The sequence below is a fragment of the Strigops habroptila genome, chromosome 7, assembly GCF_004027225.2.
Source record: "Strigops habroptila isolate Jane chromosome 7, bStrHab1.2.pri, whole genome shotgun sequence".
Classification (NCBI taxonomy): Eukaryota; Metazoa; Chordata; class Aves; order Psittaciformes; family Psittacidae; genus Strigops; species Strigops habroptila.
Window position 1 is genome coordinate 31635672 of NC_044283.2, and position 13851 is coordinate 31649522.

The 13851-nt window shown below is 35.7% G+C and overlaps 1 protein-coding gene across 21 annotated transcripts in view; it reads left to right on the forward strand.

Annotated features, from left to right (window-relative positions):
* PCM1 (pericentriolar material 1) overlaps positions 1-13851 on the forward strand; it is a 43026-nt gene that overhangs the window by 17242 nt on the left and 11933 nt on the right. For 9 of the 21 annotated variants that reach the window (XM_030491696.1, XM_030491704.1, XM_030491710.1 and 6 more), the window contains 14 exons: positions 1487-1638; positions 1720-1846; positions 2546-2680; positions 4193-4383; positions 4928-5125; positions 6056-6278; positions 6398-6543; positions 7536-7729; positions 8897-9080; positions 9774-10132; positions 10665-10823; positions 11615-11671; positions 12869-13041; positions 13120-13248. In XM_030491696.1, the coding sequence (XP_030347556.1) occupies positions 1487-1638; positions 1720-1846; positions 2546-2680; positions 4193-4383; positions 4928-5125; positions 6056-6278; positions 6398-6543; positions 7536-7729; positions 8897-9080; positions 9774-10132; positions 10665-10823; positions 11615-11671; positions 12869-13041; positions 13120-13248 (2427 nt within the window). The remainder of the gene's footprint in view (positions 1-1486; positions 1639-1719; positions 1847-2545; positions 2681-4192; positions 4384-4927; positions 5126-6055; positions 6279-6397; positions 6544-7535; positions 7730-8896; positions 9081-9773; positions 10133-10664; positions 10824-11614; positions 11672-12868; positions 13042-13119; positions 13249-13851) is intronic. The other 12 variants (XM_030491703.1, XM_030491708.1, XM_030491705.1 and 9 more) reach the window with 3 other exon arrangements.

Here is a 13851-nt window from a genome sequence, read left to right on the forward strand (position 1 = left end):
ATTATTTTTAAAATGTATAGCTTTTAGGAAGAGAAACCACTCTGCTTAGTGTGACATTTAAAATGCTCGTTTTTAGGCTGGGGAAAAAGAGATAACTGTGATTTTTCTGAAGTTAAGGGTGATATTTCTGAAGTTCACATCTGGGTTTTTCTTGGGGGATGCTAACCTAATGGAAGAACGGCCTTAATACTTAGCACTGGAGTGCAAAATATGAATGAAGAAGTCTAATATTTTTTTAAATAGTGTTGATCTCTTTTTAAGCTTATAATAAATATTAATCAGTTTTAGTTTTTTGGATCCTAGGTTTTGCAACATCTTTTAATCAGAAAGGAAAAATTACTTGTTTTCGATTACAATCTTAGGATGCAACATGTTCAAGTTGTAATTTGATTTGGGTTTGGCGTGGTGTGTTTTTGAGAGTTGCTTTGTTTTTGTTTTGTGAATTGAAAGTGGTTTTGATTTAGAGTATCTCATGCCAAGTTAGTGATGCTTGCTAAAAACATTTTCTTGTCTCTAATGTCCCTACAGAATGCTAACATAAAGGCTTTATGTGAGGACTCTAAATAACCAATCAAAATTAGAACATACATTTTACAATATCAACAATATAAACACAATATTACTATTTCAGGATTATACTGCTTTCAGAAATTTCTCAGCATCTGGATCATTATTGTTTGTCATCCCTGTAGGGATGTTAACTTTACAGTGGTCTAAATTAGAGGTGATACAGCAGTTTCTTTAAAAAATACCTAATTAATGATGTCTTCAATCTTTCCTTCATATTTATAAGGCTTGTATCTGTATGTACTCAGTAATGGTATTGCAGGTCTGCGTAGCTCTGTCATACTTTGTCACTGATGATGATCTCTCCTGTTCAGCAGTTTCTGTATTAAGAATGATCAAGTTGGAAAACAAAAGAAGCAGTGGCTGCAGCTTTAATATTTTCAATTTAACTTGAGAACTGAAAATACAAAAATTATGAAAACAAGAAAAGTGGAATAGAAAACCATGTAGAAAACTTCCTAAAATATTTTAGATTTAACTTTCAGGAGTAGTTTTTGTTTTATTTTAAGCTGTTATTAGTAGTATTTAACTTCATGACTACAATAATTAAGCAGTCTTGTTCACCTCAGTCTCCTATTCCTTTTTTCACCTCCCCCTTTGTTTCTTGACCTGACTGCGTATTTCTATCCACTCAGTTGTAGCCATAAAATAAAATTTGAGTGGCTTATGCTTCCCAAATGAGACAAGTTATCTTGCATTTATAGTGGAAATCTCAGTAGCATGAGCTTTATAAATTTGAATTCTCTCATTAATTTATCTTAAAGGTGTGATTCCATGAAGGGTTGACTTCTCAGTTTATGCCTTAACTAAAGATAAAGCAATTCAGACTGTTTAGTTTTGAAAAATTAGCTTGACAAACCAGTTATATTTTGCATATCAATGTGAAAATAGTCTAATTACCTTTCTGACATCCTTTCAGGATGATGATCCAGAACCTCAAGCAACGATTGTAAATGCATCTAATATTGGTGACTTGTTGGGTGAGATGGAAGAGACAAAGCAGCAACCAAACAATGTCCGAACTAGTACCAATAAGTTGCAGAAAGATGCAGGGCTAAATGAAAAAGCAAGGTATGCCTTTGTCAAAGCATAGTGGAATCATGCTTTAGGCAATTTCTTGCCAAGTAATATGCGGATAACTTATTTACATAGAGAGAAGTTTTATGAAGCTAAACTTCAGCAGCAGCGGGAGCTTAAGCAGTTACAAGAAGAAAGAAGAAAACTGATTGAAATTCAAGAAAAAATTCAAGTGTTACAGAAAGCTTGTCCTGACCTCCAAGTAGGTAGAATGTATTTCCTTGCTCTCTTAAGCTGTTGAGCAATGAAACATAAAATACCTTTCACACCATTTTTCACTATAAAAACTGGAAAAAAACCTTAAAATAGGCAGTGCATGTATACTGTATGCAGCTGAGCTTCTAAACCTAGAGAAGAGTTCTGTTTCATTCCACTGTAGGTTCTTGCTCAGTGATTGCTGCATCAAGCTCCAATTTAACTGTAGTGAAATGCCTTAATGTAAAGTCTTAAAAGATAGAGAACCTTCTATCTTATTTTTAGCCTGAGATACCTGCTTCTCACTGCATCTTTACTCCTTTTAGTAGTTATTTGCAGGGCCTGGTATTTTGAAACAGTATTGTGTCTTGTAAACATGATCAACACTATGTTGTATTCAAACTTAACTGCACAGTGCTGTACTGTTTCTCATACTCTTTGAAGATGAACTTTTTTCTATGAAGTGAGTAGTAAATTCTCAATACTGTGCACCTACAGCATTATATGATACTATATTACATAAAAATAAGTTTCATTTATTCCTGGCTAAGTTCTGAGATAAGTATTTAGCCTTGATTTGAAAATCCCTTTTCACTGAATACCAATTCTCCTATCTCATAAAGCCTGAACTGTGTTGGGTTTTAATAGCAGTTAAGTTTTAGAAAGCTGTTCTACTCTTATTTTGCTTCTTCACTTTCTCTTTCAGTTGACGGCTGGTCTGGGTAACTGCCCAGCAAATAGGCAGACTTTACTAGCAACCTCGACTCCAGCCATGAATGAGTGCAATACCGCTGGCAAGCCTTTGCTGGAATTTGATGAATCTGTACCACTGGGCAATGAGGTATTTCATACTTGATATTTTATGACTTAAAAAAGGTTAAAAAAGGAAAACAGTTTGAGGTAACTTGGACGCATTAAGTATGTGGCCTGGGGAGTGGAGCAGTAGCCATTTTAAGAAAGTGTGTAACTTCTTTGTTTCATTTCTGGAGAGAAGTAAATGTTGGCCTGAACTGACAGGAGATCTTTCCTCAAATATAGCAGTTGTTGCCAAATATTAATTTGAATGAATTTTGAATTCGTACTGTGAGCATTTGAAAGTGTATACCACAGGCAACTCATCCATGAAGAAAATTATGGCATTATTTGAAATGTAGTTCATCTTCCATGCATATTCCTTGCCCTTTTACACCAAAATTCATGTCTTAAATAATGATCTGGATATTACTTAGTCTTTCTGAAAATTATGCTAGTATTTGTAGGGGTGAAGGGATATGTGATGAGAAGTGTTTCCTGGCTAGAGAAGACATCAAAAACAAGTATCAGAAAAATACCTTTTTGAATAGACTTTCTCTGTGAGTTACGTCAGCATTCTTATAGATTTTCCTTTAAGAGTTTAGGTGAGGCTGATTGGGCAGTGCCTGTGTAGTTATCGTTAGAAGCCAAATTTTCTTTCTCCAAGAGGAGAATTTCAGAACTTTGGCATCTTCCAAATAAGTATTATAGGGCAAATTGTCTCTCTTCACTAAATAAAAAGTCTGAATTCTTCCTGCTAAAAAGGAGCTGTCTCTCAAGTGAATGTGCTGCCGCAGTTGCTAACACTCTGCAAACAGGTTGGGTTATTAATTATCAAAACACATGTGGAATTTTGTTGGAAAATGTCTTGGCTCCAGCACCACCAACTAGTTCAGTTGCTTTCAGGCTTCAGTACGTTGTCATTTGCCCATCTCTTTAAGGCTAAGTTTTCCAGTCTAGTTCATTCACACAATTTTTTTTGAATGTTATGCTATTATGTAATGCTGTTTTCATACTTATAAAAGTACCTTGCCATTTGTGCTTTCACTGTACCTCATTTAAGGTAGATAAAGGCCTCCTACTATCTGTACCTTTGTTTTCTTCTTTGTAAATCATGGCTTACTTAAGTCTTGTTCAATCATAAACTGCAACCTAAAGTTTCTGCATGTTGCAGAAAATCTTTTTGTTGTATCCTCTACTTTGTTATCAAAGAAGTACTCGGTACAGTTTTCACATTTCTCCAGAGGGTAGTATTCTGTCATGCTACTTAAAGAGCTAACTAATAATGTATAAATTATGTGATAAAACCAGTGTTGAGTGAAGCATGAACTGTTTCTCTTAAAAATTCCTGTCCTTTAATGTTTAATTAGCTTAGATTTTGCAGTATTTGGGATAAATAGTAGATCCAGGATGTATTTTGCAGCTCTCTGTGGTGTGGCTTCAGTTACAGTATAATACCAAAGCCTGAACAAAAAAGTAGCAGTGTAGTATCAAATGTTGTTTAGCTTAGATTGTATTTATTTTGTTTATATTCTGATGTCTTCTGTTTTACGGCAAACAGTTATGGTCAGAGATGAGAAGACATGAGATTTTAAGAGAAGAATTGCGACAAAGAAGAAAACAACTTGAAGCTTTAATGGCTGAACATCAGAGGAGGAGAGAGCTTGCAGAAACAGTATCTACTGTTGCTGCATCTGTTAAAAGTGAAGGATCAGAAGCCCGGTGTACTCCGCAGCAGTGTAGGACTGAAAAGTAAGAACACAAGTCACTCTATGTTAGTGGCTGCTTCTGTTGTTTAGTGAGATAGGAGTCTTGGGCAGTTTCCTGTTTTCATCTGAGCACTGTAATGACACAATAGAGAAGTAAATTAATTTCTTGACTTCTAAAGTGACTGTTAGTTGGCAGCTTGCCTGTTTTATGGGTCTTCCCAGCATATTTAGTGTACCTTGCTCCATAAATGGTGAAAAATCACCTAAGGAGAGGAGAACATGTGGAAAATTGCTCAGAGTAATTTTTCGTCATGCCTACACCATTTATAACAATAATAAAGGAATAATTTTCCAAGAGTAAGTAATTTTATTTAACTATCACAGTATCAGAAGAATACTAGTTTCATTTTGTATTAGTGAGATAATGTTTAAATTAGTTTTGGTGCAGCTTGATTAATTAGACAGACTTGTAATTGTCAACAGATTGTTTTAATAATTTGTCATAAACTCAAAACCACCTCCAAACCCACAAAACAAACTCCTCTCTTCCCAAACACCCCTTCTCTCCCCGCTCCAATGTTGACTAGGACAATGGCTACCTGGGGCGGTTCCACCCAGTGTGCACAAGAGGAAGAGAATGGAGATGAAGATGGTTATCTCTCTGATGGAGTTGGCCAGGCAGAAGAAGAGGAAGATGATGCGTCAAGTTTGAATGACAGTTTCTCTGTTTATCCCAATAACAACATACCAGAAAATGCGTATATTGTTAAAGAAAACAAGGATAGGTTAGTGGCATTGCTTATTGATCTGATGCTTGTCGGACTATATTTGGAAGGGGTGGGAGAAGCATTGCATTAACTACAAGTCATTCTTTAACAGAAAAGTGAAATTTCTTTCTGCTTGCTAGGGAGCTGTGTGTAGTGGCACTTTCCTGTCTTGAGTCTCTAGCTGAAATGTGTATAACCAATTTGATTATTTCTCCTGTTTTCAGTCACATGTCTGCCATTGAGCTCCCCAGCTGCAGTAGCTCCTTATGTTCCAGTGGGGTTTTTTAATCAGCTTAAAAGATAACCTGTATGACATTTTTGCCTTGAAATTGATCACTGTCCTCAAAAACAGTAGTTCAGGTGACTAAACTATGAAATTTTTGCTTTCAAATAGTTGGCTTTTGCAGCTTTGAAAACTATTTCCTACAGATTTTTTAATTTACATGAATATTTAACTTTTGCATACCTGACTGATTTCCTTCATAGTCATTGTGTGACTAAATGAAAATGCCCTGTTAAAAGTAATGTATATCTCTTCAATTGATTTGTTCTGGTTTTGTGACCAAAATAATTTTAGTAGATATTGGCTTTCTAGTCAGGAGCTAGCCTTTTAATTCTTAATGTATTATGTTGGTAGCTTCTATTTTCATCTGAGTAGATACTATATATTGGTAATGGACGATGCGAAAGACAAGGTCCAGAGACATCCTTAGCAGTTCTTTTTTGACAATGGTTGTCAGTTGGGTGGCTGTTATTTTCCATTTGTTCAGGATAATGCTGGATTGACAAAATCACATTGGTCATTAGCTGGCATGCACAAATGGCCTGTGCCAAGTGAGTTGTTGACATTCAACTGAAATGTAATTTGAATAATGGAAGTGTCATTAGAAGAAGTTGTTTGAAATGTCAGCTTTTGTCCTCATTCTTCCATTTTTTTTCCCCACCCAGGTGGAAAAAAGGCCATCCTCTTTCAGCAGATGGGAATTATCGTCCATTGTCTAAGGCCAGGCAACAGCAAAACATAAGTATGCGACGTCAGGAAAACCTTCGGTGGATGTCTGAGCTTTCATATGTGGAAGAAAAGGAACGGTGGCAAGAGCAGATCAATCAGTTGAAGAAACAGCATGAATTTAGTGTCAGCATTTGTCAGACATTGATGCAGGATCAGCAGGTAGACACGAAGAGCAGTTATTTTGCTGTTCTTACTTTGCTATTGATTTTTTCCCCTTTTTGCAGCAGTAAGTTCTGGTTTTGGTAATTTGGTTGCTGTCATGTATTTTCTTTCCACAGACCCTTTCTTGTCTTCTACAAACTTTGCTTACGGGCCCTTACAATATGATGCCCAATAACGTTCCATCTTTACAAGTACATCTTATTATGCATCAGTTAAACCAGTGTTACACTCAACTGTCTTGGCAGCAGAATAACGTGGAAAGGTTTGTTGACTGCATTTGTGTTTGTGGAATTTGAAATGCTTCAGTAACAGAGAACATGGTTAGGTGAATAACAGATCATGGATAATGCTTTAATATGAGATGATTTGAACTTCTGAGTTGATTACAAGCTTTTGAAATCGTATACAGCATTTTTGGTGGTTTGGTTTTTGGTTTTTTTTTCCCACCACTGCTTTAACACCTTTGGAATGGTTCTCTCTGAGTAATCTTTAGTGAAGAGAACCAGAAGTTGACATCTCTTCCACAAATCTCTGGCAATAACTTTATTTGGCTTTTTTGGTTTAGACTTGCTTTCCCTGAATATGCTTTTAAGTCTATAGTCTTTGCTAGACTGTGTGGCAAGATTCCGGATTCTAATGGCTGTGGAAAGATGGTGGAAAAGGTTTTTATCCTTAGTGTAGAATTTTTTACTTAATGCTCCATTTGGAAGTACTACTTTTAACTTCTGAACAATGATCTTTTTTTAAAAAAGATGTAACAGTCATTTTAATTCATTACGTGAATGTTCAAGCTCTTCACCTCTGTTTTGTGTTTGGTGAGTGGTATATAGTTACTGGCCTCTTAAAATATTTTAAAGCAGTTCTAACGCCACTCCTGCAAATATTTTGTCATCTTTGGTTGTTTCTATTTGTTTCCTTTTTAGCCTGCTTATATTTTTAGTATCAGGTCAATTTTTGTTGTTCTTACAAGGATGTCTGACTTCTGTAAACATGACCACTAGTTCAGAGTGATTGGTTTTAAAACTGTTCCTGTCTGTTGCTAAATACAAGTTGGGTTGGTTTCTTTGGGGTTTTTTGTTGGTGGTTTGGGGTTTGTTTGTTTGTTTTTGTTTTTTCCTAGCTGAATGGAGTAGTTCTTTCCATACATTACATGGGTGGGATGAAATAATATGAATCTCAAATTACTTGAGTATAAATATACAGCTTTTCCTTAGCATTCGTTTTCCCAAGTGATTATTTTTCCTTGTTTTCAAGGTTGAAGCAAATGTTAAATGATCTTATGCGCCAGCAAGAACAGCAACAGTGTCAAGAGAAGCCATCGAGAAAGGAGAGAGGCAGTAGTACACCACCACCTCCATCCCCTGTTTTCTGTCCGTTCAGCTTTCCTCCGCAACCTGTGAACCTGTTGAATGTACCAGGATTTACTGATTTTTCTTCTGTTGATCCAGGTGAGTACTACTACAGGTGTGAAAAGAGTAAGAATTTGAAAGTTCCCACTCCCTCATTTAATTGAAATCTTCATGTGAACTTGTAGAACCTCTGTGACTTTTCCTTTATATTAAAATGGTCTGAAATGCTACTTGCACGAGTCCGTATTACCCTAGCAGAAGTTTGTTAATGTTTATGGCGGAATATTGTATATTTTGACTTCAGTATGAAAAGCAAGACTTCCTCTGTAAGATGTTGGTTGTAATTGAAAATGCCAAATCCATAAAGTTAACATTTAAAATGTTCTTCATCAAACACATGAAAAGCAATGTTTGAAGCTTTTGCATACCTTCATTAATCATTTAATAGTGTTATGACTAAGTGAACTGTTTTATTCTAAGGTGTCACTTGGTAATTATTTCTCTTTTTCTTAGAACTTCCAGCACTTATTTTTGTTTTAAATGCCTGTAAATGGAGTATGTTGCTAATTTTTGTTTCCATTAGAGGTATGGAATTACTGTTGACTCGGATACAGTGTTCCTAATCTCATTACCAAATCTGCTTTTAATGTTAAATTTGAAATGGGGGAAGAAAAGTAGGCGTTTTATTGTATCGTTGAAAGTTGTTAAAGCTGTCCTGATATATTTCAGCAGTTTCAAGAAATAGGCAGGGTAGAGTGTAGCTTTCAGGTTCTAGTCTGTTTTCTGTTGAATATATTTTACATTATATGGAACCTGCACAGAAGAATAGTTATGTTCGATTTACCACAGCTAGAATGATTCTGAAGTGAAAATGAGTATTATGACTTCTTTGGCCCTGTGAATACTTGTACCGTTGAAATTTTGTTATCAATTTGATGGTAGTTGAAGTATTGATCAAGTCTTCATGCAGGCAGAATTCTGCCTTGTTGTCATTTTTATCTTCACTTTTTACTTTCACTGGTTTCTTGAGATACCTTCATCTCTCCACTGATGGTAGGGGCATGTGTAGTATCCAGTTATGTTTAAAACCTGCGTTTAAGGTAAATTCTGCTTATTGCCATGCTTTCAGGACAAAATCAGTTTTTGCTTACTTACCTACTATGTTAGCTTCATAATTTTATGTTGTCACACTGTATGTCTCAAATTTTACTTCTATCACACAGATAAATGAATTAGTACCTTCTGACTCTCTTGTTCACTTTGTAGGTTTTAACTGTAATCCAGTGTTTCCTTCTGGTTTTGGAGATTTTGCACACAATATTTCCCCACGCAGCAGTGAGCGGCAGGAGCCACAACATCCTCTAGATCATAATGCTTCTGAGAAAACTGAGTATATGACGTTCCCCAAACCTTTTGAAAGTATATCCTCTAATGGAGCAGAAAAACAAAGGTATTAAATGTCACAGTGCAACTCTTTAACTGTTCTCCCTCCCACACTCCTACCTTTTCTGGGGCTTGTGGGAATTCATCATTCTTTTGCGGAATTCGTTATAATAGAATTACAGGATGAGCTTTACTTTTGCAGTTTCCAGTTGAATTTCTTTTTTTTTTCCTTTTTTCAGTCGAATGTTGTGCTTTTCTATATATTAATGTATCACTTAATCTTAAGATCAAATATAATGCTGGAGTGGTTTTGTGATACTTGTAAGTGGAGGAAGATTTCATTTCCATGGGTTTTAGAAACTGAGCTGTTTGAATAACTAGAGAACAGAATTTCAGTGAAGGCTTATTTGTGTGCTACAGTAGGTAGTAACAAATGTTGTTTAAAGAAACGTTTTGTCCAATACTGCTATTTGAGCACAGCAACAGCTACATAAGTGTATTCAGATTGAAATCAATGATAAATGTAAACTTCTTCAGACATCTTCTGTTTTCCATTTGGAAGGGTTCTCACTAGATTTCCCTCCCTTCCTCTTCTTCCCCCACCTCGTCTCCCTCCCGCCCAATGTTTAGTTGTTGGCTAAGTAACTAGGGCATTTGACTTGCATTATGGATAAAGCTATTTGCCTGATAATACATGCTGTTTCTATCTGAGAGACTAGGTTATGATATATTATGGTGTGTATTTCTTTCTTTGTGACAGAAGGAGTCATAGACAACCTGAAGAGGAAATGGAAAGAAGATCAACTTGGCTTAATGAAAGCCAGGAAGTGAAAAAAGATGATCAGTCTCAGCTGAAAGCAGGTTTTGCAGTTTCAGGACAAAACATTGCTTCCAGTCATAAAAATCAGTCTGATGTGAGCAGAAGAAGAGACTTTGATGAAGAGTCTTTTGAGAGTTTTAGTAGCATGCCTGATCCAGTAGACCCAACTACTGTGACAAAGACGTTTAAATCTAGAAAAGCATCAGCTCAAGCAAGTTTGGCTTCAAAAGATAAAACACCCAAATCAAAGAATAAGAGGAAGAGTTCTTCTCAGCTAAAGGGCAGAATTAAAAATACTGGTAGGTTGTAAAGTAATCTTAGATACCATGGCAAACTCAACTTGGATTATAATCATTACATTGCGGAGAATTTACTCTCCATAAATGGTAGCTATACTAATGAAAATAAGTCACTGAAATACAATTTCATTTTACATAGTGTAACTACATAAGGTTTTTCAGTATTTCAGTAAATAAAAAACATAGCCGATTAGGGCATCATGATTTGAATGGATAGTGGATGCAAATACTCTAAGAATACGCTTGTGATAAACCACCAGGAGAATCTTTTCATTATGTCTTCACATTCAAACTGGATGACTTGCTGAAAGATGTCCTTCAGTAGAATACTGAATAAGAAGATAGGGACGGTACTAGCATGTATAGTTGCAGTCACTAAGGGTTTTGCTTCAGTGTACAGAGGAAAATTTTTGGCTAGGAAACATCACTGGTTTTTTTCATCTTTGAGATTGCTCTCGGACAAGTTGTTAAATGTAATAAAACATTTTGTAAGCTATTTTTTGATTTCTTCCTTTTCATTCGCTTGCGTTAGGTTATGAAAGTGCAAGTGCTTCAAGTGTGTGTGAACCCTGCAAGAGCAATAAAAGCAGGCACGCAGAAGAGGTGGTTCATGCAAAGGTGTTCAGCAAAAGGAATCGGGAACAATTGGAAAAAATAATTAAATACAGTAGATCTACAGAAATGTCTTCAGGTATTCTTTTCTGATGTAGTTATTTTGTGAACTTCTCTGAGTAAAGGACCTCCATACTTTGTTGCTAGTGTATTATTTAAAAGCAGTGTATTGTGACAAGAAGACAGTACTATATATTTAGCGTGTGTATTTTGCTTTTTAACAGGATGCTGTAAACATAAAAGTGTGTAAAAAGTTGGGTATTAATGGCTTTTGGGTGAGTTCTGTAGGTTAGGTACTTGATTGATGGGTTTGTTTCTATATTTTCTTAACTGAAAACAAACAAAAACCTAGCCAATAGAAACCTCACCCATTTGTTGGTGTCCTTATGGAAAGTAACTGCACAACAGATTAAACTTTGTTTAGTGTTTAAACTACATCCTGTACTGCATCCATGTTTTCTTTCTATTCATGCTTAAAGGAGCTCTATCAAACATCATTCAAACTCAATCTTATAACATCACATAAACCCTTACATTTTTGCCGTCTGCACTGCTTTTCTTGCATCTAGATCATAAATATATTCTTCTGTATCTTTTTAGGTTTTGACAGTATCTTTGTCCTGTTTGAAAGATGCAGAAATTCTAGTCATTGTAGCACGATGTACAGCTTTGTCAATGTTGCTGTGTCCGCACCAAGAGCTGTTTATTGGGATACATAATAAACTTTTACCATTCAAATTCTCACCATAAGCAGCTTTGATGTGGTTTGGATGACTAAGCAGTTTTCCTCCTGCTATTTTGTATAGAGCCTGCCTTTATTTCTGGTGCACATTTTTGTGTTTATCACTGTCTATCCCCACTTTCCTACAGCGCATGCTAGGAGAATTCTGCAGCAGTCTAACAGAAATGCATGCATTGAAGCGCCAGGTAATGCATTCAGTGCTTAGCTTCAACAATGTCCTGTTACTTTTTTTTTTTCCTCTTAGCTTTGGTCCTAAACTCAGACTGTTTAACAGATGTTCAAAATTAGTACTATTACAGCACCTTCTCTGTAAACAAGGCAAAAGAAGTTACTTGTAATTTGCATGAAATGCAGTGATGCAAACTACTTTGAATTGTAATTGTGGAGAACGTGTTTATCATGTTCTTGGTTAGTCACGATTACAAATAGAAAATACACATGTAGATACTACAATAAGAATCTAATTTCCATAAGCATTTTTAGCAAGTTGAAAAGCTATTATTATATTTTATTGATGGGGAGAGGAGTGATTTCTGGTGGCTTATTAATGGTTGAAAAGGCTTGTCTATGTGCTTAAAAAATACTGTTAAACTATTTGCAAATAATCAAATTGCACAGTAACATCTGTTGTATTGCTAATAACTTCATTAACTTAAGTACTAACAAATACACATCTGTTAAACTAAGCTGAGTTTTCCAAGTGTAACTTTTTTTCCATTCAACACTTGCTAAAATGTGTATGTAATAATATAACTGTCGCAAGGATAATCCTCAATTTTCAAAGGAATGGGAGACTTACGAGGGAACACAGTCGTCTTTTCATTCATATGTTGTCGGGCTTAAGGATATGATACTAATTTAGTGATATTAGACAGGTATGAGAATGTAGGATTTAAGCTCGTGTGGGAGGTGTGGCAAGGAGTAGCTTTCTTGAATTCAGTCTAGAGCTTTCTTAATGTTGTCACTTATGTTGCTAAAGTGTGGACTTATATTATATAAACTTGAGACCTTTGGCTATCTCGTTTGGAATACTTCAAAACTATTTTCAGTGTGGAATACTGAAAGCAACATTGAGGTGTGTGCATTATTCGCTTTAGTAAAGAATGCTTTCTGAAGGTATTGTTCAGAAGTGTAAAGAAAGTTATTCATACGAATGCTTTATATCTTATTTTGTATATAGAGGATTGCATAAAGTATTCTTTCAGAATGTTTAAATCATTGTTGCGCTTCAGGAAATGAGTGAGCTTTAAGAAAGCAGCTATATAATGGAATCTACAATGATTGTGATGTAGTTTGTGTACCTGTAACTTGCATACCTGATAGGCAGTTGTCTTTCAACTGGACGCATGTCAAGGACTTAATGAATTCCCTTTTTTCTACAGAAACTGGTAGTGATCTTTCTATGTTTGAAGCTTTGCGAGACACAATTTATTCTGAAGTGGCAACTCTTATTTCTCAAAATGAGTCTCGTCCCCACTTTCTTATTGAACTTTTCCATGAGCTTCAGCTGCTAAATACAGATTACCTGAGGCAAAGGGCTCTATATGCTTTACAGGTATGCACAAAAATCTTGTGTATGAATCAAACAAATCCTAGATCCTTTTTTACAGTATTGATTTAATATCTTTTGCAGGATATAGTGACCAGACATTTATCTGAGAACAATGAAAGAGGGAAGTGCACAAAATCACTGAATTCTGGAACATGGGTGGCATCAAATTCTGAACTCACTCCCAGTGAAAGCCTGCCTTCTACAGATGATGTAAGTTTTAAAGTTCAGAAGCTAGTTTACTATCAACTTTTCTTATTTATTCAGTTTGCATGCATGCGTGCTTGTGTACTGAAATATTCAGTCTAGCAATTGACTTTTTCTAAAATTAGTATCAACTTACACAGACTTTTCTAAACGAATACAGGAGAATAATAATACCAGGAGAAAATTAAATATAAAGTGATTAAATATAGTAGGATTCTTGATGCTGGAAATGCGCGTGTCAGGAAGGAACAGGACATGGAGGGGGACATAAATCAGAAACTGATATTCAAAAGAGTCAAAATCCTCTTGTGGTAAGGTTAGAGCAAGTACTGATCACAAGATTCCCCCCAAATTTTTGCTTTGTTCTATATAAGGGATCACTGATGCCTCTGTAGAGTTTCTTATGTGTTTTATAGTTGAAGTATTTGAAACAAACATGGTAGAATCACCTGATGGTTCTATATCCATCAGTTGATTCTATAAGTAAGGTTGTAAGGAACAACCTTTCATAAGTAAGGTTGTTCCCCAGTCAGGCAGCCTGGTGACAAGTCTCGATCCCGCAGCATGTGGCTGAAAAGAATTGCTGGCTTGTTGACACATCTGTGAGAG